Source organism: Lontra canadensis, unplaced genomic scaffold (genome assembly GCF_010015895.1).
Source record: "Lontra canadensis isolate GAN:19392208 unplaced genomic scaffold, GSC_riverotter_1.0 scaffold107, whole genome shotgun sequence".
NCBI classification, from domain to species: domain Eukaryota; kingdom Metazoa; phylum Chordata; class Mammalia; order Carnivora; family Mustelidae; genus Lontra; species Lontra canadensis.
This window is the reverse complement of record NW_022631101.1, coordinates 1,146,844-1,167,576: the sequence shown is the minus strand read 5'-3', so window position 1 is coordinate 1,167,576 and position 20,733 is coordinate 1,146,844. Positions and strand designations below refer to the sequence as shown.

The 20,733-nt window shown below is 56.6% G+C and overlaps 4 protein-coding genes across 4 annotated transcripts; all 4 read right to left on the bottom strand.

Moving 5' to 3' along the window:
* Nucleotides 1-672: 672 nt before the first annotated feature.
* Nucleotides 673-2,340, bottom strand: APOC2 (apolipoprotein C2). The gene is made up of 4 exons (XM_032839110.1): nucleotides 2,318-2,340; nucleotides 1,464-1,548; nucleotides 1,138-1,297; nucleotides 673-912 (listed from the first exon to the last, which is right to left on the bottom strand). Exons 2-4 carry the CDS (start codon nucleotides 1,516-1,518, stop codon nucleotides 822-824), a joined length of 306 nt encoding a protein of 101 aa, XP_032695001.1. The 5' UTR covers nucleotides 1,519-1,548; nucleotides 2,318-2,340; the 3' UTR covers nucleotides 673-821.
* Nucleotides 2,341-2,900: 560 nt separating this feature from the next.
* Nucleotides 2,901-4,839, bottom strand: APOC4 (apolipoprotein C4). The gene is made up of 3 exons (XM_032839185.1): nucleotides 4,645-4,839; nucleotides 3,471-3,600; nucleotides 2,901-3,107 (listed from the first exon to the last, which is right to left on the bottom strand). The coding sequence occupies exons 1-3, from the start codon at nucleotides 4,718-4,720 to the stop codon at nucleotides 2,948-2,950; spliced, it is 366 nt and encodes a 121-aa protein (XP_032695076.1). The 5' UTR covers nucleotides 4,721-4,839; the 3' UTR covers nucleotides 2,901-2,947.
* A 6,502-nt stretch (nucleotides 4,840-11,341) lies between these two features.
* Nucleotides 11,342-13,659, bottom strand: APOC1 (apolipoprotein C1). The gene is made up of 4 exons (XM_032839307.1): nucleotides 13,615-13,659; nucleotides 13,409-13,486; nucleotides 12,754-12,901; nucleotides 11,342-11,539 (listed from the first exon to the last, which is right to left on the bottom strand). Exons 2-4 carry the CDS (start codon nucleotides 13,464-13,466, stop codon nucleotides 11,479-11,481), a joined length of 267 nt encoding a protein of 88 aa, XP_032695198.1. The 5' UTR covers nucleotides 13,467-13,486; nucleotides 13,615-13,659; the 3' UTR covers nucleotides 11,342-11,478.
* A 2,729-nt stretch (nucleotides 13,660-16,388) lies between these two features.
* Nucleotides 16,389-18,942, bottom strand: APOE (apolipoprotein E). The gene is made up of 4 exons (XM_032839243.1): nucleotides 18,907-18,942; nucleotides 18,138-18,188; nucleotides 17,479-17,701; nucleotides 16,389-17,164 (listed from the first exon to the last, which is right to left on the bottom strand). Exons 2-4 carry the CDS (start codon nucleotides 18,178-18,180, stop codon nucleotides 16,444-16,446), a joined length of 987 nt encoding a protein of 328 aa, XP_032695134.1. The 5' UTR covers nucleotides 18,181-18,188; nucleotides 18,907-18,942; the 3' UTR covers nucleotides 16,389-16,443.
* Nucleotides 18,943-20,733: the final 1,791 nt, after the last annotated feature.

Here is a 20,733-nt window from a genome sequence, read left to right as displayed (position 1 = left end):
CTCAAGACGGAACAGAGCTCCTTCCTGATCCTGAATGAGAGCTCAGATGTCACTACTGTTGCTAACAAGGGGAGAGAGCAGGTAACAAGGCACAGCACACAGCCGTCATCACTAAACCTACATGGAATTGGGCCCAGACCCAATGAATAGCTTTTTAAAGGGCCACAGAAAGCAGGACTGCCTTTTCCCCCCGCAGTGTCTCCTGGCCCTAGCAGGATCTCAGTAAATCTTGGACATGTCGGACAAGTGTATAAGAATTGTCACAGAGCATCGCTTTTGTAGACCGATCCTCTTGGGTCCCAGACCACCTTGGCTCTGATTTCCCATGCTCAGTAGTGGCCTCCGGGCACCAGTCTCCCCTCTGACACAGGACCACGGGACACCTCACTGGGAGGCACATTTAAAGGACCTGTCCAGGGCCTGGATGTTGCCAGAGGCCGCTGGAAGTTAGCTGTGTTTCTGGTTTGTCATTTTACAGAGGAGAAGCCCAGACCTTGGGGAAGGACAGTCTCTAATTTTGCTGTTACGATTATTCCTTGTTATTATTTACCTTGTTATTCCCACTGACCAAGTTAGGCCTCCATATGTCTAATGGGCACTCAATAACCATTGGATGGACAGAATCAGTGGCCATCTTGGTCTTAGAAAAGCAACCACATGGAATAAAATAAATGGCTTTGTACATTAATTTATTTGTAAGAAGACAGACTAGTGTTGGGAGCAGGATGCTGACAGCTGCTGAGAAGTGGGGGGCAGGGCAGAGGAGCCAAGGGGTTGTGGGGTCTGGACTCTCCCTTCCCCCCCGGTCGGGGCCCCAGCTGCTACTGGTCTCCCTTCAGCATAGAAAGTAACTGGTCACTGAAAATCCCTGCGTAAGTGCTCATAGCTGCTGTGCTTTTGGTGTATAGGTCCCTGGGGAGAAAGGACAGATGCTCAGAGCGGGGAGGAGGCTGGGAGTACCCCGAGTCTAGGGGAGAAACAGACTGGGGGGCCCAGAATTATGTGTCCTGTGGGAAAAGGTGGCTGGAACCCAAACTCTTGGATCCCTAGGGAGGACGGGGCTGGGATCTCAGAATCCGGGGTTCGGGCAGGGCTGGGTGCCAGGACTCCCGGTTCCCAGTGGGGGCGGGTTGATACCTGATTTTCTCATCCATGGTGGTCAGGTATGTCTTCTCGTACAGCTCCTGGGCGGCCGATCTGGCTGAACCCCAGTAGCCATAGAGTGATTCTTGTAACTGAGTGAGCAGGGCAGGGCTGGCGGCTTCATCTTGCTGGGGCATGTGGGCCCCGCTGACCTCTGCAGGGGGGAGCGTGTTAGGAGAGCTGAGGAGCCTGCTGCAGGGGGCAACGAGGCAGGGAAGGAGGGGGACAAGGGCCAGGCGAGGACTGGACTGGGAAGACGCTTAGAGCTCATCTCGTCCCCCTCACAAACCCCTCGTCTGTCCCCTGCCAAACACACTCACCACATCCCAAGACCAGGAGGACAAGAACCAGAACCAGGAGGTATCGGGTGCCCATAGCTTCAGAAGACCTGGAACGCTGAGAAGGCTGTGGGGCAGGGTCGTCAGTGACATCTAGGTCTCCCCCCGCCCCCCGGCCCCACGCTGAGTCTAGCTGCCAGTGCCTGTGCTTGGGGCTCATTGTCTAACATTTTATGATTCTCCTGATTTTCACACCTTCGTTCTAACATCCCTTCATTCCCTCGAGAAGCCTTTCTTGAGCACCTAACCGCGTGTGCCAAGCAAGGCCCTGGGCCCCTGCCGTGAACTCAGGCGACAGCCCTGCCCTTCCGCAGCCCACATGAGAGAGAAATACAATCAGTGGTATTAAATGAGGAAAATGTACAGCGTGTCCTCAAGTGGGGGACACGTTGTGGGGGAGGGGATAAGTACTCCAGAGGGGGGAGGCCGTGTCACATGCGTGGCCTAGGAAAGGCTTGGCAGAGGGTGACATCCCACTGAGACCCAGTGGGTATGGGGATGCACCTCATACACTCAGGAGGCCCGTTTCTGATGCCCCAGGCCCTGTTCTGCGTGCCTTGTCTGTCTTCACTCCCCACCGCCCTGCCCCGTGGTGACAGAAGCACTCAGCTCAGCGATGACAGTGCCCAGAGGCCTTACTGTCGCCTGCAATTTGGAGATGAGGCTGAGATCCAACCCCGAGGGGCATCGGCACAGGGGAAACGGTCTAAGATTCTAAATCCCGCCCTTCCAACAGAGGAATCTAACGTCGGGACTCTGTGGGGTTTCTGACTGCATATTATCTCTGCCCCCTCCCTGCTGACCCTTCCCCATTTCCGTCCTGGTCCCTCTCTTACCTGGCTCTGGCAGGCTGTCCTCACTGGCTCCACGCGGGCAGAGAAGGGCTTTATAGTTCTTGTGGTCCACCTCCCTGTCCACAGCCACCACCCTCACCTTGTCCCTAGGCCAAAGTCCGAGCCAACAGGGCCGCTGAGGGGGCGGTGCGGGGCAGAGAGGGCAGTGACTGTCCCCAGGGTCAAGCCACAGGGGACCCCCCACTCTGAAAACTCACTCCTGAGAGAGACAGGCTGGGTGGGGGGCTGTGAAGAGTTAGGGGTTCTGGGCACCCACCAGGAGAGGGGACTGGGGTTTCCCTCACGTAGGAGGCAAAGGCAGAGCTTGGAATGACAGGTGGCTGTGGGGACCTGCTGACCGCATCCGCACTCCAGCCTTCCCCCTCCAACCCCAAACTCGGCTGTCTGAGGTCTCCTTCCCCCCACAAGCCCGCAGGGGTGGGTCTCAGGGCTGGGAGAAGGAAGTGATCTCTTTGACTCCTTCCGCTCAGGGCCCCACCACCACCGTCCCTCCGTGGCCAGGTGTCACGTCCTCTACTCTAGAACTGCTGGGGGCGGCCACAGTGGGAAGGGACAGGGATAGGGACACAAGAGAAGTATGTCTTTATTGTGGCGGCGGCAGAAACTTTAATTCTAGTCCCCATCCCCACAGAGAAGCCGGGGGCACAGGCTGTGGGCCCGGTTCAGAAGGCTGTCTTTGGAGCTTCGGAGCCAGGCCTGGGAGCGGACGCTCAGGCCCTTCAGGTGGTCATCGTAGTAGGTCTTCACAAAGCCCTGGAAGGCCTCCGGTCCCCTGCAGGAGAGGGGACCTAACAGCTGAGACCCCAGCCACCCCCAAGACTTCCGCTGTCCCATTCAGCCCTCCTCCTTCAGACCTAGGAGTGTCTGCTCTCGACTCTTACTCTCCGCTCTTCTCAGACCCAGAGGTCACAGGCTTACTTCACTCAGAACCCCAGAGTTCCGGCCCTGCCCCTCCTCCCTCTGACCCAGGTTCTCCTTCTAACCTAGGGGTCCAGACTCTCAGCCCCTCCTCCCTCAGACCCAGGGGTCCAGGCCCCCAGCGTCTCCTCCGTCAGACCCAGGAGTCCTGCCCCCAGCCCCACCTCCCTCAGACCCGAGAGTCCACCCATCCCCCAAGCACGGGGCACACACTCACCAGAACCACTGCCAATTCTCTCTGGTCCTGGTCACCAGCACCTTCACCTTGTCAGGCAGCAGGCTCCAAGAACCACTCGCTAGCCCCGGTTGGGGGCTTGGGGATTCTGTGGTCACGGCTTGCTGGCGGGCTAGGCGGGACCAGAGGGCCACATGGGTGGGCTGGGACCTGAGAATCTTTCCTCCTGCTTTCCCCTCTGTGCTCACCATCACTGTCCCCCCTGGTGGCCCGAGGGCAGCCCCTTGACACCCGTCACTGCTGCCTTTCACCCTCTGTGCCTGCGGCCCCTTCAGTCACCCCTCTGTCTGCCCATGGTGTCCCCCTCAGTTTTGTAACCCCTTGGCCCCACCCCTCTTCTGATGCTTCCTTTACTACCTGAGCTTGCTGTCCCCCCTCGGGTCTCCCACGACCCCACACTGTCTGAACCACCTCTGCAGACAGCAGAGGGAGAGCACAGGAAGACTGCCCACCCCCAAGGATGGAGGCTGGTAGGGCTGTGCTGTTTGTTCCTCCCCAGGGGGCCAGGGGTCTGCCTCGGATCGCACTTGACCTCCTCGGACACACCTGCCTTTCCAGCACTCTCACGCCTACTGGGCAGAGTGTCGTCACCTACAGATCCCAGCCTTCATGCAGACACACACGATCATGCACGTACAGAAGCACCCATAGGACCTGCGAGGTTCTTTAGCCAATGACTGAACCTCTTCTGTACTCAGTTTTCCCTTCTGCAGAATGGGATAATGAGAGGCCCTACCTCAGGGATCCTGGGAGAACTCAGAGTTAGCCACACATGAGGCAGTTGGGAAGATGCCTTGCACACTGGAGTGTTAAAATTTTACATGCACGTGCAGAATGCAGACAGGTTCACATACCAACACATAGACACCCTCATGTCATCTACACACTCATAACTTCTGCATGAAAACGTGTGCACGCCAACCTACATAGGTATGTTCGCTGGCACACGCATTTACCGTGACGTTCTATTCTTGTGCAAATACCCACACCAAGGCACGTCCCCCACCCCGGGCATTTGCACCAGCCCCACGTGCACACCTCTCACGCGGCCACCAGAAATGCACACCCATCTGCACACGATGAAACACACAAGCTCCCTACCCATGCGTCTGCCAGCCTGCACACCCCACACAAACCTGTATCCACACCTCCTCACCCACAACACAGGCCAGGACCAGAACACAGAAGCAGAAGGAGGGCAGGGCCTGGGGCCTGAGTCCAGGAGGCAACATTTCTGGGGGTTCTTGTTCCTCTGTTCCTCTTCCGTGCTCAGCTCTCCTGGCCAGGGGAGGGGGAGGCTGTGCCGCAGGGCAGAGAGCAGAGCCCTCCCCTGGCTGCCTCCCCACGCCCCTTGGCAGGGACTTCAGAGACAGGGGCCCAGGTGACAGTGACAAGCAGAGGCCTTACCCACCCCTGCTGGCCTCCTTCCTTCCTACCCTCCTAGGACTCTGGCCTGACAGGGGAAGGCTCTCCGGCCTCCTACAGTGACTGGTGTTCAAATCCTCGGTCCACCTCACCTGCTGGCCCCTATCTCTGGCCTCAGTTCCCTCCTCTGAAAAATGGGCCTACAATCCATACTTGAGGCAGGATTTTGACTGAATGAAGTGATATAAGGAAACGTCTTAATGAGAACCATGGTCATGGTGGGGCTCACAGATCATGGCTGTTTACGATGATTTTCTTTTTTTTTTTTTTTTAAGATTTTATTTATTTATTTGTCAGAGAGCACAAGCAGGCAAAGTGGTAGGCAAGAGGCAGAGAGAGAAGCAGGCTCCTCACTGAGCAAGGAGCCCTATGTGGGACTCGATCCCAGGACCCTGAGATCATGATCTGAACCGAAGGCAGAGGCTTAACCCACTGAGCCACCCAGGCGTCCCGGGATCCTGTATTTTTATGCGGTGAATAGGACAACTGCAACTTGGCCACAGCCTGAGCAACTTATCTGATAGTCCCCCCACCTTTTGTATTAATTATTTGTTTGAGAGAGAGAGAGAGAGTGCCAGCATGAGCAGGGGGAGGGGCAGAGGCAGAGGGAGAAGCAGACTCCCCGCTGAGCACGGAGCCCCACTGGGGGCTCCAACGCACGACCTCAGGGATCGTGACCTGAGATGAAGGCAGACACTTAACAACTGAGCCACCCAGGCACCCCTGTGTCTAATTTATAAGTTAAACTTTATCGTAGGTGTGTACGGACAGGAAAAAACCCAGTAGATCCAGCGTTTGGCACTCTCTGTGGTTTTGGGCATCCCCTGAGGGTCCTGGAATGCTTCTCCTCCTCCCCCCCCCCCAGATAAGGGGCAGCTTCCAACAGAATGCTGCTCCCCCAGGGGCCCCAGCCCAGGCTCCAGCACGCAGTAGGTGTGCAACAAAGTGCCCTGCAGCTCCCCGCCAACAATAATGAGCAAAATGAAACTTCTGGGGTGGGGGATGAAATGTCCGTGAGCTTCTGTTTGGAATGACGAGAAAGTTCCAGAAATGGATGGTGACGATGGTGGCACAACCTTGGGAACATCCCTAATGGCACTGAAGCATACCCCTAGGACAGTAACAGAGGAAGGAGGGAGGCCAGCAGGGATGGGTAAGGCCTCTGTTTGTCACTGTCACCTGGGCCCCTGTCTCTGAAGTCCCTGCCAAGGGGAGGCAGCCAGGGGAGGGCTCTGCTCTCTGCCCTGCGGCACAGCCTCCCCCTCCCCTGGCCAGGAGAGCTGAGCACAGAGGAGGAACAGAGGAACGAGAGCCCCCAGAAATGTTGCCTCCTGGACTTAGGTCCCAGTACATTTTATATTCTATATTTGACTGTAGAGAAAAGAAAAAGAAAAGCCCACCATGCATTGTGCGTAAGCACAAGGCACATGGGGTTCGGAGCCTGCCTCCACATCCCCCCTGCTGTGTGACCTGGTGCAAGTCACTTAACCTCTCTGGGCCTGTTTTCTCTGTCCATGTCTGGGAGTCATGGACCAGCTGCCCTGGAGAGTAGAGGAGACTGTTTATGTAAATTGCAGTGGGCAGCGCCAGATACCCGCAGAGGTGCTCAGTCAAGGTCAAAGGCTATTTATTAAACTTGAGTTTTTGTTCTTTTTTTTTTTTTTTTTAAGATTTTATTTATTTGAGAGAGAACAAGGGTGAGAGTGAGAGGGAGCACAAGCTGGGGGGGAAGGGAGAAGGAGAAGCAGGTTCTCCACTGAGCAGGGAGACTGATGCAGGTTTCCATCCCAGGACCCTGGGATCATGACCTGAGCCGAAGGCAGACACTCAATTGACTGTGGTCCCCGGGTGCCCCAAGCTTGTGTTTTCTGAGCACATATTCTGCACTAGGCACCACAGCTGGTGGTGGTTTGGTGCCTTAACTCAATGAATGGTCCAGGCATCTTCATCATTCCCATTTTACAGATGAGAACACAGAGGCTTGGGGGTGGGGGGTGAGGCCACTGACTAATGGCTCCTCAACCAGCAAGTGGTGAATTTGAACCCGGATCCCTCACCGCTAACCAACTTAGGACAACCCCTGCGGCCCCTCCTCACCTGGGTCCTAGAGGTCAAGAGGGAGTTTAGAGCGGGGCTGGCAGCAGGATGGACCTCAGGGAGGTCACTGACCCCTGCCCCTGGCTCCAAGGTCAGTGTGGGCTGTTTGCTGTTTGCAATGTTTGTCCATCCTGGGAACAGGAACAGGCTGAAGTTTGTTCAGGGTGGACCTCAGAGTCAGTTGAATAACAACTGGGAGTGGGTGATGGGAGCAGAGAGAAAGGTCACAAGAGGGGAGTAGGGGTGGGAGGGGTGGGCTCTGAGACCCCAGTGCATGTGTCTGGGGGCAGAGAGCATCTCAGAGCCTGCAGCTCTGTGTCAGAGACCACCAGACACCAAAATCACTTTCCCCCAGTCCAGACCCCCTCCCCTCACTCCTGAATCCTGGAACCCACCTCCCTTCCAGCTCTCCTGGGCCCCCACCTCCCTTCTCTGCATCCCTGGGTTATGGCAGGAATGTCTGGGGCCCAAGAGAGGTTGAAATGTCCCCTCCTTTATCTCTTCTTTCTGCTTTCTGTCTTGAGAGTTCTGTTTTCCTTCATTGTTAAGACACAGAGATACTGGGGCGCCCGGGTGGCTCAGTAGGTTAAGCCCATCTGACTCTTGATCTCAGTGTTGTGATTTAAGCCCGCCCAGCTTGGAGCCTTACTTAAAACAAAACAAAAAACCAGAGATATTTGCATACCATAAAATTCACCCTTTTAAAGTGTACAATCCAATGTGTGTGTGGGTTTTTTTTTTTTTTTAGCATATTTGCAAAGTTGTGCAACCATCACCACCATCTGATTCCAGAACATTTCCATCACCCTGAAAAGAAACCCCCATACCCGTTAGTTAGCCCATCAGGGTCACTCCCTTTGCTTTCTTCCCCCTGGCTCAGCAGGGCCACCACTGATCCCCTTCTTGTTTCTATGGATTTCCCTCTTCTGGATGTCAGTTGATTGGAATCATACCCTCCATGGCCTCTTGCGGCTGGCTTCTTCACTGAGCAGGAAGCCCAAAGCAGGACTCAGTCCCAGGACCCTGAGATCATGACCTGAGCCGAAGGCAGAGGCTTAACCCTCTGAGCCACCCAGGCGCCCCTCTTTTTGACAACTTCTGAATCGTCTTTTGGGTTTTGGGTGCTGTGTCCCCTCCTCCAGGGAGTCCTCCCTGACCAGCTAGGTTGAGCCAGGTGCCCACAGGGAGTACTCCATCCCTGCCCTACCTGCTGTGTGGAGTGTGCGCCATGGGTGGGGCTGTCTGGATGGGCCACCTCTGCTCCCCAAGTGCATGTTTCTACATGCACATCTGGGGCTCTCCTGCTGTTTTTGTTCTTGGTGTGTTCCAGGCTATTTGCTCTGTGAGGTCCTGGAGGTATGTTTGTAACCGAACAGAACAAACACATTGGCTCTAAATATAAAGTATAAAAAGAAAATCTTAAAATGAGGGGCGCCTGGGTGGCTCAGTGGGTTAAAGCCTCTGCCTTCAGCTCAGGTCATGATCCCAGGGTCCTGGGATCGAGTCCCGCATCAGGCTCTCTGCTCAGCAGGGAGCCTGCTTCCTCCTCTCTCTCTGCCTGCTTCTCTGCCTACTTGTGATCTTCATCTGTCAAATAAATAAATAAATAAAATCTTTAAAAAAAATAAAGGACTTATTAAAAAAAAAAGAAAATCTTAAAATGAGAATGAATGAGGGGCACCTGGGTGGCTCTGTGGGTTAAGCCTCTGCCTTTGGCTCAGGTCATGATCTCAGGGTCTCGGGACTGAGCCCTGCGTTGGGCTCTCTGCTCAGCAGGGAGCCTGCTTTCCTCTCTTTCGCTCTCCCTGCCGCTCTGCCTACTTGTGATCTCTCTCTCTGTCAAATAAATAAAATCTTTAAAAACAATGAGAATGAATGAGTTCACCAGTGGGTAATGAATGGGAATCATGCATCTACGTGGAAGCTGGTCCATGGAAATGTTTGTTCACATTCCAGAAGTATTGCCTGAGCTCTTACTGCATGCCTGGCACTGTTCTGGACACACGGCGGCCCTGCAGGAGACAAGACAGCCTCCATGAACTTGACATCCCAGCAGTGGGAGACATAGGCAGGAAACAAATAAGCAAATAGACATATATTAGAGGGTAGCACCTACTGGAAAGAAAGGCAGATACGGATATGGGAGAGTGATGGGAAAGCCGTGTGGGGAGCGCAATAGAGACCCCGAGGAAGTGAGAAGGCAGCCAGGCAGCTATCTGGACATCTGGTGGAAGAGCATTCCAGGCAGGGAGATAACAAATGCAAAGGCCCTGGGGTCGGCTCCTGCCCAATGTGTCAGAGGAGCCTGAGGAGTTGGACGTGAGGGAGGGGGAGAGGACACAGAAGTGATGGGGCCGGGTAGTACGAGCTGGTAGACTCTGATACCATCTTCGGGTTTTCCTCTGAGGCTGGAGGGAGGGGTCTGAGCAGAGGAAGGGGCGTGATGTGACTTGTGTTTTTTTTTTTTAAAGATTTTATTTATTTATTTGAAAGGCAAAGATCACAAGTAGGCAGAGAGACAGGCAGAGGGAGAGGAAGGGAAGCAGGCTCCCTGCTGAGCAGAGAGCCCAATGCGGGGCTCGATCCCAGGACCCTGGGATCATGACCTGAGCTGAAGGCAGAGGTTAACCCACTGAGCCACCCAGGCGCCCCGTGACTTGTGTTTTAATAGGATCCCTTTGGCAGCCAAGTGGGAGGGGAGTGGAAGGAGCTTGGGGGACTGATTTGGGGGGGACGGGCACTGAGTACAGAGACTTACATTTATTTATTTCCCACCTTTGTTCCCCACCCTCACGCCTCGGGCATCCCTCCGATGGGCTCAGAGCTGTCCTCAGACAGGAAGAGCTCAAAGCCACAAGATTGTTCCCCAGGCATGTGTTCTCAGTTTACACCGATGGCACCACCCTATGTGCCTTCTCCTGTTTCTTTTTCTTTCTTTTTTAAAGATTTTATTTATTTATTTGTCAGAGAGAGAGGGCACAAGCGGGGGGAGTGGTAGGCAGAGGGAGAGGGAGAAGCAGGTTCCCTGCTGAGCAGGGAGGCCAATGCAGGGCTTGATCCCAGAACCCTGGGATCATGACTTGAGCCCAAAGCAGATGCTTAACGGACTGAGCCACCCAGGCGCCTATAGGGGCATTTTAATATGCTGGGGATGATGCTGGCGAGGCCCAGGGCCAGGTGTGTGTGTGTGTGTGTGTGTGTGTGTGAGAGAGAGAGAGAGAGAGAGAGAGAGAGACATTACAGCCGACATGTCTGACTGGTGATTCAGGAACAAGGAAAGTGGAGTAAGGATGTGGCCCCTGGAACTGTTCCCCTCTACCCCTAGCCTACACTCAAATCCTAGCTCTACCCGTTTTTGGCTGTGTGACATCATATAAGTGACTTGAGACTTCTGTGTCTCAGTTTCTTTGTCAAATAGGGCTAGTGACAGCACCTACCTCAGAGGAGTTTTGTGAAAATGTAATGTTTAGGGGCACCTGGGTGTCTCAGCCGGTTGACCGTCTGTCTTTGGCTCTGGCGGTGATCTCTGGGTCCTGGATCAAGCCCCACCTCAGGGTCTCTATTCAACGGGGAGTCTGCTTCTCCCTCTCCTTCTCCCTCTGTGCTCTTTCTCTCTCTTAAATAAATAAATAAAATCTTTTTAAAACAATATAATGTTTAGGTGTTTTTTTCCAGTTGAGAATAATTATTCCACCCAGTAGTACGGAGATCCTGCAGTGCGCCCAGTCCCTTGCGGGACTGTGCCTGGGAACAGTGGTGATGACAACCCCAGCCCTGTCCTCCTGGGGCTCACAGTCCAGTGGGAAAACTGCCCCATCCCCAGGTAGTGATGACCCAGCCTGGGGGCTAAGGAGGGCTTCCTGGAGGAGGGGACGTCAAAGCTTCCTTGGAGGGTGGGGACTGTTTAGATAGATCTCTTCCAGAGCTTTAGCCCAGATCCTATCCTTGCTCCTTCCACATCCCTCTTTATTATCCATTTTAAGAATAATAAACACATGCTGCGTGCACGATGATGAACCCCCCCAGGTCCCACACCTTGGGCAACCTGGCCAGGGAAGAATATAGCATAGCAGTAAACTCAGGCTGGGGGTCCGATGCAGCTCTCCCCTTCCTGACAAGTGACTTCACCTCTCAGGGCCTCAATGCCCTCACAGAATTAACAGGGCCCCGCTCCCAAATTTTTCATGAGGATTTTTTTTTGAGACCATGAAGTTCAAAGTCCTCGGCGCAGGTCAAGTAGACAATCCTAATACACTTGCCTCCTTGCCTCTCTCCCCAATCCACCATGTCCCACCCTGAGCCCCCTCCTCACAGCAAAGAAGCACTCAGAATTCTCCACGGGATTTTTATTGGAGGGTGGGGATGGGTTTGGGCAGCACGAAGTCCTCGGCAGGAGCCAGGATACAGGAAGTTTCGGAGCCCCCTCAGGGGCACAGAGCCCAGAGGAGGGGGGCAACTCTCCTGGGGTTCAGGAGAAGGCAGTTTTAAGCCGCTCCTTCACTTTGTTGTAAGTCTCAGAAAACCAGTTCCTGCAGGGAGAGACAGACAAGGAGTCACAGTGTTTCGTCTTCCCTCAGGGGGCCCAGATCCTGCCTCCTTACCAGCCTCCCCCATCTTCCCCCCCGCCCCCCAGGAAGGAGCATGGCTCCCATATCTGTGGGATTGGAAGGAGCCCTGGGATGGGTTTCCCAGACCGACCAGAGCCCTTTGAAGTCAGAAGCCTCCACTGTGGCCCAACTTTGAAGGCTTGCTATCTCTTTATTAAGCTTGCTCTGGCCTAGCCGTCCCCTGCTTATTCAAGGGCCCTCTGTTGCCTCCTTGTCTTTGCCTAGGCTGTCCCTCTGGCCTGGATTATGTACATATCTTCCTGGCTCAGGCAGAGAACATTCTTTCCATGTTTCTAGGCCTGGCTGGATTTTCCTAATCACTCAGATCTCTCTCTTTTTTTTTTTTTTTGTAAGTAAGACAACCAGGCCTCATGGGGGCTCGAACTCACGACCCCGAGATCAAAACCTGAGCTGAGATCAAGAGTCTGAAGCTTAACTAACTGAGCCATCCAGGCGCCCCGAAGCGCCCTTTAAATGGAGATATGAAAGGGGGTGCCTGGCTGGCTTAGTCGGTGAAGCAAGCGACTCTTGATCTTGGGGTTATGAGTGCAAGCCCCACACTGGTTGTTTACACCCCCGTTTGTTGTCTTCTCCGTGGTCAGCCCTCTCTGGGCTCATCTTGGGGACACTCACTGGTTTACAATCTGTTCCCTGTGGGCTGGGACTTCATCTCATTCATCACTATTATTCCCCACCGTGGAGCAGCCCTGGACACTTAGCAGATGCGCGATAGGTATTTGTTCATGAATGAATGATTCTCTAAGTTGCGAAATGGAGTTGGCTGAACTAGCCTGCTGGTGTTTACCATGAGCCGGGCATTACGCAAATCCCCTAGTTTGCTTCTCCTCAGAGTCACCCATTTCACAGGTGAAGAAAAAGGCTCCTCCACATCCACCCCAAGATCACACAAAGAGTGGTGAATCTTTGCGGCCTGTGGACCCGGGTCTGATGGGCTCCCAAGCTCGGCCGGTCTTTCACCACCACGCAGGATGGGAGTCAGGAGTCTGTCCCCCACATCTGAGCACCCTTGGATACAGCTGTGACCACAGGGAAGCTGTCTGCTTCTCCAGGCCTCAGTTTCCCCAATCTGTTAGTGATCTACCCCAGCCCTCCCAAGCCCTAGGAAGGTTCCTAACCGGGTCTTCGCAGGAATGTCGCTCTGCTTGATGGTCTCAATGGCAGCCCGGGCCTTGTCCTCCAGGGTGTTACCAAACTCCTTCAGCTTATCCGGGATGCGCTCGAAAGTGCTGGAGATTTCCGGGGCCGCCTGGGCGGGGGCTGGGCCTGCCCAGAAGACCGGCAGGGGTACAAAAATTTCAGTTTTGGGAGCCCTTGGGATGACATTTCAGGGGTGGGAGAGGGGATCCTTGAAAGCGATTCTTGGAGGTCACTGTGTTAGACTCGGAGGTGTTAGACTCGGAGGCGGGGAGAGGGTACTAACGCGACCAGATGGAGCTCAGGCTCGGGGAATTAGCTTACTCTCAGCACTGCCTTCCTCCTCCCCTTTCCAGGCTGTAAAAGCAAGACAGCCAATCCTGGAGGTGCCAGTACATACATCATCCGTTGCTAGGGCTTGTCCCGGCAGATTAGCCACCGGCGGGACCGCCCCTTAGAGAGCCCTCACCCACCTGGCGTGGTTGCGGGTGGAGTGATTGGTGAGAGAGAGAGGAAAACCAGGGCCCAGAAGAGGCCCCAGAGCTCTCGAGGGTCCTCCAAGCTCGGCCTGCAAGCTCGGGGCCAGCCTCAGGTTTCCAAAGCTCAAAATCCCAGATTCTCCTATCTTACTTTTACCTTCCAAAACCATCGCCAGAACCACCACCAAAACCGGGAGCGACAGGAAGAGCCTCATTGTTGGGCCGGAGGGGCACTCTGGAAGCAGAATCAGGTGGGGGGCGGGGAGTGATTAGTGACCCCCCCCCTTCTCCCTCCCTGGAGTTCCCTCCACCCCCTTTCTAGTGCTCTTGGAGGGGCAACCCTCCGGGGTATCGAGCACCGACCTGATCAGTCGCAGGCGATCACGAGTGGGAGGTGCTGGCCAGACCGAGGCCTTTATCGGGCTGGGGAGGGGGTGGGGCAGGTTAATCCCTCCCCTTAAGCCTCTGGCAGATGGCCTAACCCCTGTGCCCACCCACGTTTTCCTCTTTCGAGCGCCGGACTGGCGAGGGTTGATGGGTCAGGTGGGTGTAGGCACAGCCCTTGGGTTTAAAGTCTCTTGCTGGTCACACCTACACCTCCAAATCTGCCCGTTGGTGGATCTCAGCCTACCGGTAGTCCCTTCCCCACAGGAGGGGACTACCTTTAGTCTCTCCTCATGGCCATCTTCCCTCCAGGGTCTCTCCTGCAGAACACCCTTCTCCAGGCCAGGGTGGGAGTGGGTGTCTCTCAGGCACTCAGTAACTCTGTAACTCAGTTCACGGGAACTCCTCAGGCCTCCTCTTCCACCCCCTCCCTTCTTAGCAAGCCACTTCAGCAGGAACAACTTCCTCCAGGACTCGAGGGCCACCTACTCTGCCCCTCACATTCCTAGCCCCTTGCCACTATCAGTCTCACTTTCAGATCAGCCCTCAAGCCCCCACCCCGCCCCCTCCCTGCATCAGGGAGGTGGAGCTCTGGGGTCTTCATTCCACAGCCCCCCACCCCCAGCGTATGGCCTCCATCCATCCCTCCAGGCCCCTCTTTGCCCTCTGCTCTCCCACTCTGCGAGCTTCCGGGCCCCCTGGTAAACACTCCATCTGCCCTTACCCCTTCTGGCCCCTCCTGGCACTAGCCCTCCCCCCGCTTGGTATCCTCCCACCACATCCGTCCCTCAGGGCTGGAGTCCAATGCTTTCCCCCTTCTTCTGGCTGCCTTTGACCGCCAGTGATCCCTGGCAGCTGTGGGGAGGGCGGCCCTGGCCTCAGACTTGAGGTTGGCTGGCCTTGTGCCCCCACAACCACGTGTCAGCCCGGGGGTTAGGGGGGATGGTTGTGAAAGGGACACACAGACATGACCCTGGCAGGATTGCGACAACCTTTTTGGCCAGCTCAGTGCATCTAGTCCCCGTCAGCCCCCCAGCTGCCTTCCCAGACATCTGCTTCCCCTGCGAGCCTAGCATTCCCCAGACATCCACCCAAAGGTCTGCTCCCCTTTCTCCCCCACCCCACCAGAATTTTATAACAACTTTGCTTTTCCAGTCTCCTCCTCATTCTAGCTATGGGGGTTTCCATTTACAGATGGGGAAACTGAGGCACAGCCAAGCACATTCAATGGCTTAGCCAGGGGCTAAGTCCTAGGGCGGGGTGGTGGTGGTGGTGGTATTCTCTGTTCCTCCACTTTCTGGACTCCAGGCTGTCTCTCTAAACCTCTATGGGGTGTCAGCCTCCGGCCTACAGCACCCCTGCCAGCCTCTGTTCTCCCAAAACTCCTTCTCCGGCCTTTGCCATCATCTCTAGACTTGTCTTCATGAGAATTCAAAATTCAGCTCTTCAAGGGGGAGACATGGCTGAGGCCAGCCCCCACCATTGCCATCTGTGGCTCAGAGGACTTGGCCCCAACTCCAGGGCACGCAGTGAATCAGGAGCACATTTGGCTGGGACTAGGTCCCCTGCCTCTGAGCCCACTGACCCTTCTCCTCCTCACCCAGACTGGGTGAGTCATCTGGGGCATGGGGACGAGAGCCTGCCTCCACAAGGGCACTCATGGGAGCTGGAAAAGCTGGGAGTGCAGAGTAGGCAGGAGCCACATGGTTGAGCACGCAGGCTGGGCCTGGGAGGTACAAGTTCAAGCCCCAGCCTGTCCCCTGGGCTGGGAGCCCTGCTCCCCTCCTCTGAGAATTGAGGGGGTGGGAGAGAATGCCAGCGGGCATCTCCAGGGCCCAGTCCTTACTGCTGCAGTGTGTCAATCAACTGGCTCCCAACAGTGGACCCCAGGACTCTACCTGGGGGGTGGGGCGGTGCAGCCCCTCATGGGGGATGGGGGTGGGGTGGGGGAGATGGGCAGCCACCTTTTCCCCAGCCAGGATCCAGCACCCAGTAGGCTTGTTGGATAGACATCAGCCACCCAGCTGGAAGGCAGAGAGGAGGAGAATGAGGGGGCAAGGGGCAGGGAAACACACTTCCGATGAAGACACCTGTAAACCCAGACGGAAGGTGAAGGCCAGAGAGGGCCCAAGTAGGACAGAGGGTGGAGAGGACAAACCCAGATAGGAGGAGAAGGGAAACAAGAACAGGCAAAGCCAGGGCTGTGAAAACTTTAGGAGAAAGAGTTCAAAGAGGTCAGGGGTAGGGGGTGGGGGAAACGGGAAGCCAGAAAAATGAAGCCTCAGACAGAGCAGGCCAGGCATCCAAGAGACGGCAGGAGGCAAATCAGGTAAGACAGAAGCCACAAGAGAGGCTTAAAACTGACAGCAGTGGCTTTGGGGTCCCAGCTCCACCGAGGAGGTATCCCGGAGCTGAGCAAGCCCACCCCCAATCCCTATAGTCAGGGGTGACCACCGTATCTACTCCAGGGATGGATCTGGTCTCGAACCGCGTCTCAGAACCCGAAGGGACAGAGAAGGTAGAGAGAGCGAGCAAGCACTGCTGAGCAGAGACCGAGCAAAAAGGGAGACTCTGAAAGGGACAGAAGGGAGCAGAGGGGACAGGACAGAGCTGCGTGGCCAGAGTGGGGCGGAAAGAGAAACCGAGGCGCCAAGTCGGGAGAAATCACACACGGACGTCCATCAAGCGCGGTGGGGTTGGTCAATCTTTATTAGGCGAGGGCCCTCCCGCAGGACAGCCGGGGCGGGGCCAGGGGAGTAGGGGTGAGGGCAGGGGCGGGGCACACCGCGCGGCGCGGGCGGGGCCCACTCATTGCGTCTCCACCGGCGCTGCGGTGGTGGGGCTGGTGCCCATGGCCGCCTGCACCTTCTCCACCAGCCCAGCCCACTGGCGCTGCATGTCTTCCACCAGGGGCTCGAACCAGCTCTTGAGGCGGGCCTGGAAGGCCTCGGCCTGCTGGCGCATCTGGTTGACCTGCTCCTCCATCTTGGCCCGCACCTCCTCCATCTGCTCGCGCACCTCCTCCAGGTGGCTGCGGGCGCGGCTGCCCACCTCCTCCAGCTGCCCGCGCAGCTGCTGGCCCAGGGCGTCGGCCCGCTCCCGTAGCGGCTGGGTGGCCAGGGCCCCCAAGTTGGCGTGCCGCGTGCGGGCCTGCTCCAGCAGCGGCCAGAGGCGCTCGCGGATGGTGCTCACGCTGCGCTCGGCGCCCTCGCGCACCCCGGCGCGGTACACGGCCAGGCGCTTCTGCAGGTCCTCGGCGTCCCGCAGCATCCGCTTGCGCAGCTTGCGCAAGTGGGAGGCGAAGCGCGCCCGCAGCTCCTCGGTGCTCTGGCCCAGCATGGCCTGCACCTCGCCGCGGTACTGTGTCAGGCGGTTGTGCACGTCCTCCATGTCCGAGCGCAGCCGGGCCTGCGCCGCCTGTAGCTCCTTGGCCACGCGGGCCTGTGTCTCCGAGGCCATGGGGCCCAGCTGCTCCTCCACCTCCGCCCTGTAGGCTTTTACCTCCTTCATGGTCTCCTCCATCAGCACCCTGGGGGCAGAGAGGGCAGGAGCGTGTGTGTACAGAGGGTGGGAGAGAGAAGCAGGAAAACCCAGGAGGGGTGAGGGAGGGGAGGCAAGATGGGGACAGGGCCAGGGCAGAAGCAGAGATGAAACGGAAGGGTGCGACAACGGGTGGCCAGAGGCAGGGAGGGTCCATCAAGCCAGAAGCTCGAAATGTAAAAGAGGAAGCAAGACATGACCAGAGATGCCAAAGAGCTGGTGGCAGGGACACAAAGAAACCCAGAGCGGGGACGGCCGGGGGTCCAGAAGGCACTGGCCTCTGGGAGTGGCAGGGGCACTCACTTCAGTTCCTGGGTGACCTGGTTGCTGAGGACGTCCTCCTGCACCTGGTCAGACAGCGTCTGCACCCAGCGTAGGTAATCCCAGAAGCGGGCCAATGCTAGCTCCCAGGGCTGACCAGCCTGCCACCTGGCCTCAGGCTCCAGCTTCGTCTCCGGCTCCGGCTCTGGCTCCAGCTCTGGCTCCCCCTCCAGTGGGGACTCTGGCTTCACATCGGCCCAGCATCCTGCACAGAATCAAGTTCACAGCCATCACCCCCACCAGGCACAGAGTAGCTGGTACACAGCAGGTGCTCCATAAATGCTCCCGGGCTTCTTTAGAGCATTGGAAGGCAGAGAGCAGGCGGGGAAGGGTATATATTGAGGGTCTGTGCTGCTGCATGCAGGACCCATGCTGTGAAGAGAACTAGTCACAGCAGACACCAATCTGGAGCTCTCTCTCTGCCCGACAACAGTCCATCAGGAACTGTTTTAAGGGTGGGGAAACTGAGGCCCAGAGAGAGTAAAAGAAGCCGCTCAGAGCCAGTGGATGTGAGGCCTTGTACCTGGGCCTCCTTCAAGACGACGATATACCAACAGGAGGAGACACCCAGGGATGGAAGCGGGGTACAGGTGTGCATGGGCGGGGCAAGGGCAAGGACGGAGCAAGCCCCGCCCACATACCTGCCAGGAGCGTGACCACCAGCGCGGCCCACAGAACCTTCATCTTCCAGCCTGCGATGGGTCGGGTTGAGTGAGACACGTCAATCAGCAGCCAGCGGGGACCCCTCCCACCCGGAGCCCCAACCTCCCAATCACGCCCGCCGCCCCAGGATCTGCATCAGCCTAATCCAATCACAAACATTTACCAAACCGTCCCTCCATTGTTTATTTAACTCCCTCATTGTGTTGTCTTATCTCCCCATCCTCAGGTCGGCCTCCGCAGCCCAAATTCCATCCGCCTCTTGGAGGGTTCAAATTCCACTTACCCTGCCCCGAGTTCCCTGTGAGCCCCAACAGTGGCTTATAAATTCTGGCCTCACATTCCTCATTCTCCCTTCACATCCTGAGCCCCAGCTTCACACCCAAACGTCACCTTCCACCTACCGGCTAATTTAATTCTCATTGAAAAATCCTCTCCAAAAGATAAGTGCTCTCTCTGGCCGCCGCCCCTGCCCCCCGCATCTCCCACTAATGGAGATCTGAGGGGGATCCAGGAGGTGTTCAATAAATGACACTGACCATTCGTGGACTCTTGATACGGCTTACCAGGTTCTGCTCTTCCCATCCCACCTTCTTCCAGCCAAGACCCTGTGCCGCACTCCTTGCCTAGGTCCGACCCCAGCTTCCCTCCTCATTCCCCATGACCCTGGGGTAGGACCGTCCCCTCGCCCCAGCCCGTCCCTCACACTAGCCCTGAGCAGGTCTGTGTGCCCTCAACTCTGTTTCTCACCGGCTCTCGGGGAAGCTCCTTCTTCACCTCTGCTTGGGCTGAGTAGGACTCAGAGATTCCAGACTCGTCCAATTATACTGTTCCCCCCGCCCCGCCCACTCCTCTTGGGCGGCAGCGAGCTGGGCCAGCCCCCAGTCACGAGGTGGGCTGCCCCCCCTTCACACAGCAGGCAGGGGGGAGGAGGTGGGGGTTGGAGGCCGTGTGATGACCCCCCCCCCCAACGGCTCCCCCGAAGGGAGGTGACATTTTACCCAGTAACTCAGGCACCTTTCTCCGTTCTGGGGGGCTAGGAACACCAGGGAAAGGAAGCACCCATTCCCCTCTTTTCTCTTTTCCTGTGGATGGATAAAGTTTGGAATGGGGGCTGGGGGCCGAAATCCTGGGTCAGAGGAAAAGAGAAGGCTGAGGGGCTTGGATTCCTGGGTTCTGAGGGGCGATGGCTAGGAGTCCAGACTCCTGGGACTTAGGGAGAAGGGCTCCAGAGGTCCAAATAGACGGGATAGGAGGGGTGGGGACTGTGTAAACCTGGGTTTTAGTCCTCACTTGCTCTCTTTTTTTAATTTTTATTTATTTGACAGCCAGAGGGAATAGAAACAGGGGGAGTGGGAGAAGCAAAAGCAGGCTTCCTGCCGAGCAGGGAGCCCAGTGAGGGGCTCGAGGACTCTGGGATCGTGACCCAAACTGAAGGTAGACGCTTGACGACTGACCCACCCAGGAGTCCCTCCTCGTTCCCTCTTTGGCTGTGACCTTGGGCGTAGGTGAGCAGCTCTCTGAGCTCCCCTGCCTGTTTGCAGAATGAAGATCCCAGCCCTTCTCCTAACCAACGTTGTAGATCCCAGCCTTCTGGACTGCGGACTCTGGAACGAAACAGTCTGGCCCTAAATCGGGGCTCTGCCAACTGCATGACCTTGGGCAAATGATCAAGGCTATCTGACCACCCTACTTCTTGGTCCACAAGACCTAGGAAAACGGTCACACTTACACCACCATCCAGTGATGCAAGCCGCTGTGCGTACAAAATCCCGAGAGCTGTTCCAGGGACGACCTGCTCTGATTGGCCTCAGGAGCACTGTCACTTTCCCAGCCACTGGTCATCTTCCCAGGCAGGCTGGTGAGTCCCAGCTGTCCCACCGGGAAGCCTAGATTCAGCTGAGGGGGGTGGAGGGGGTAGAGGCCACACAGGAGAGGAGGGCCAGGCTTCATTCCTGCTCCCTGGAGGGTGTGGCAGTGCTGGGTCCCACAGGGTGGCTTCTTTGGGTCATCTCTGTTCAAGGGCTGCCCTCCCCAAACCCCCTGTGTGTGTGTGCACGCCAGGCAGGGTTTCTGTTCCTGTCTGAAGTCAGGGGTGGGAGAGTTTACTGGAACGCTGGGTGGACAAAACCCACACCTCTACCTCCCCCCCCCCACCTATGTGAGCCAAGAAGTCTGTAGCCAGCGCAGGGTCGGACTCCAGCGCCTCTCCCGGGGCCCAGAAGTCCAGAAGCACTTTGCCCCCTCAGGCAGTTAACAGGCTCTGAGGTCTTTCCAGGTGCTGCAATCCTTGTGAGGCTTCTGAGGGCTCTGGCCTTCTGTCACAAAGAGGTCCTAATACATTGTCCTCTGCCTCTTTTGGAACCCGAAAAGCCCACGGGAGTCGCAGCTTGTACACTGATTCCTGCGACGGACACATCACCCCTGTTCCTGTAGCTGGCGGGGTAATCTTCTGACAGCCTCTCCGGCCTGGCCAAGCTGGGGTGTGACAAGACCCAGCCCTGCTGGTGAGGGAAGGCCTGTGATGTCTCAGCCGAAGTCACCCGAGTCACAGGGAGGATGTGTGAGCTCAGGCCA

Bases quoted from the DNA above. Each gene is read 5' to 3' on its own strand.
- APOC4 (XM_032839185.1), bottom strand. From the start codon at position 4,720: ATGTTGCCTCCTGGACTCAGGCCCCAGGCCCTGCCCTCCTTCTGCTTC. The intron at 3,601-4,644 runs GTGAGGAGGTGT...GGTCCCGCCTAG, and splicing joins GGTCCTGGCCTGTGTTGTGG to CCCGCCAGCAAGCCGTGACC. The intron at 3,108-3,470 runs GTGAGTGTGTGC...CCTCTCCTGCAG, and splicing joins GAGAATTGGCAGTGGTTCTG to GGGACCGGAGGCCTTCCAGG.
- APOC1 (XM_032839307.1), bottom strand. From the start codon at position 13,466: ATGAGGCTCTTCCTGTCGCTCCCGGTTTTGGTGGTGGTTCTGGCGATG. The intron at 12,902-13,408 runs GTAAAAGTAAGA...TCTTCTGGGCAG, and splicing joins TCTGGCGATGGTTTTGGAAG to GCCCAGCCCCCGCCCAGGCG. The intron at 11,540-12,753 runs GTTAGGAACCTT...CTCTCCCTGCAG, and splicing joins GACATTCCTGCGAAGACCCG to GAACTGGTTTTCTGAGACTT.
- APOE (XM_032839243.1), bottom strand. From the start codon at position 18,180: ATGAAGGTTCTGTGGGCCGCGCTGGTGGTCACGCTCCTGGCAG. The intron at 17,702-18,137 runs GTATGTGGGCGG...GATTCTGTGCAG, and splicing joins GGTGGTCACGCTCCTGGCAG to GATGCTGGGCCGATGTGAAG. The intron at 17,165-17,478 runs GTGAGTGCCCCT...CTCTGCCCCCAG, and splicing joins CAGGTCACCCAGGAACTGAA to GGTGCTGATGGAGGAGACCA.
- APOC2 (XM_032839110.1), bottom strand. From the start codon at position 1,518: ATGGGCACCCGATACCTCCTGGTTCTGGTTCTTGTCCTCCTGGTCTTG. The intron at 1,298-1,463 runs GTGAGTGTGTTT...TCCCCCCTGCAG, and splicing joins CCTCCTGGTCTTGGGATGTG to AGGTCAGCGGGGCCCACATG. The intron at 913-1,137 runs GTATCAACCCGC...CTTTCTCCCCAG, and splicing joins ACCATGGATGAGAAAATCAG to GGACCTATACACCAAAAGCA.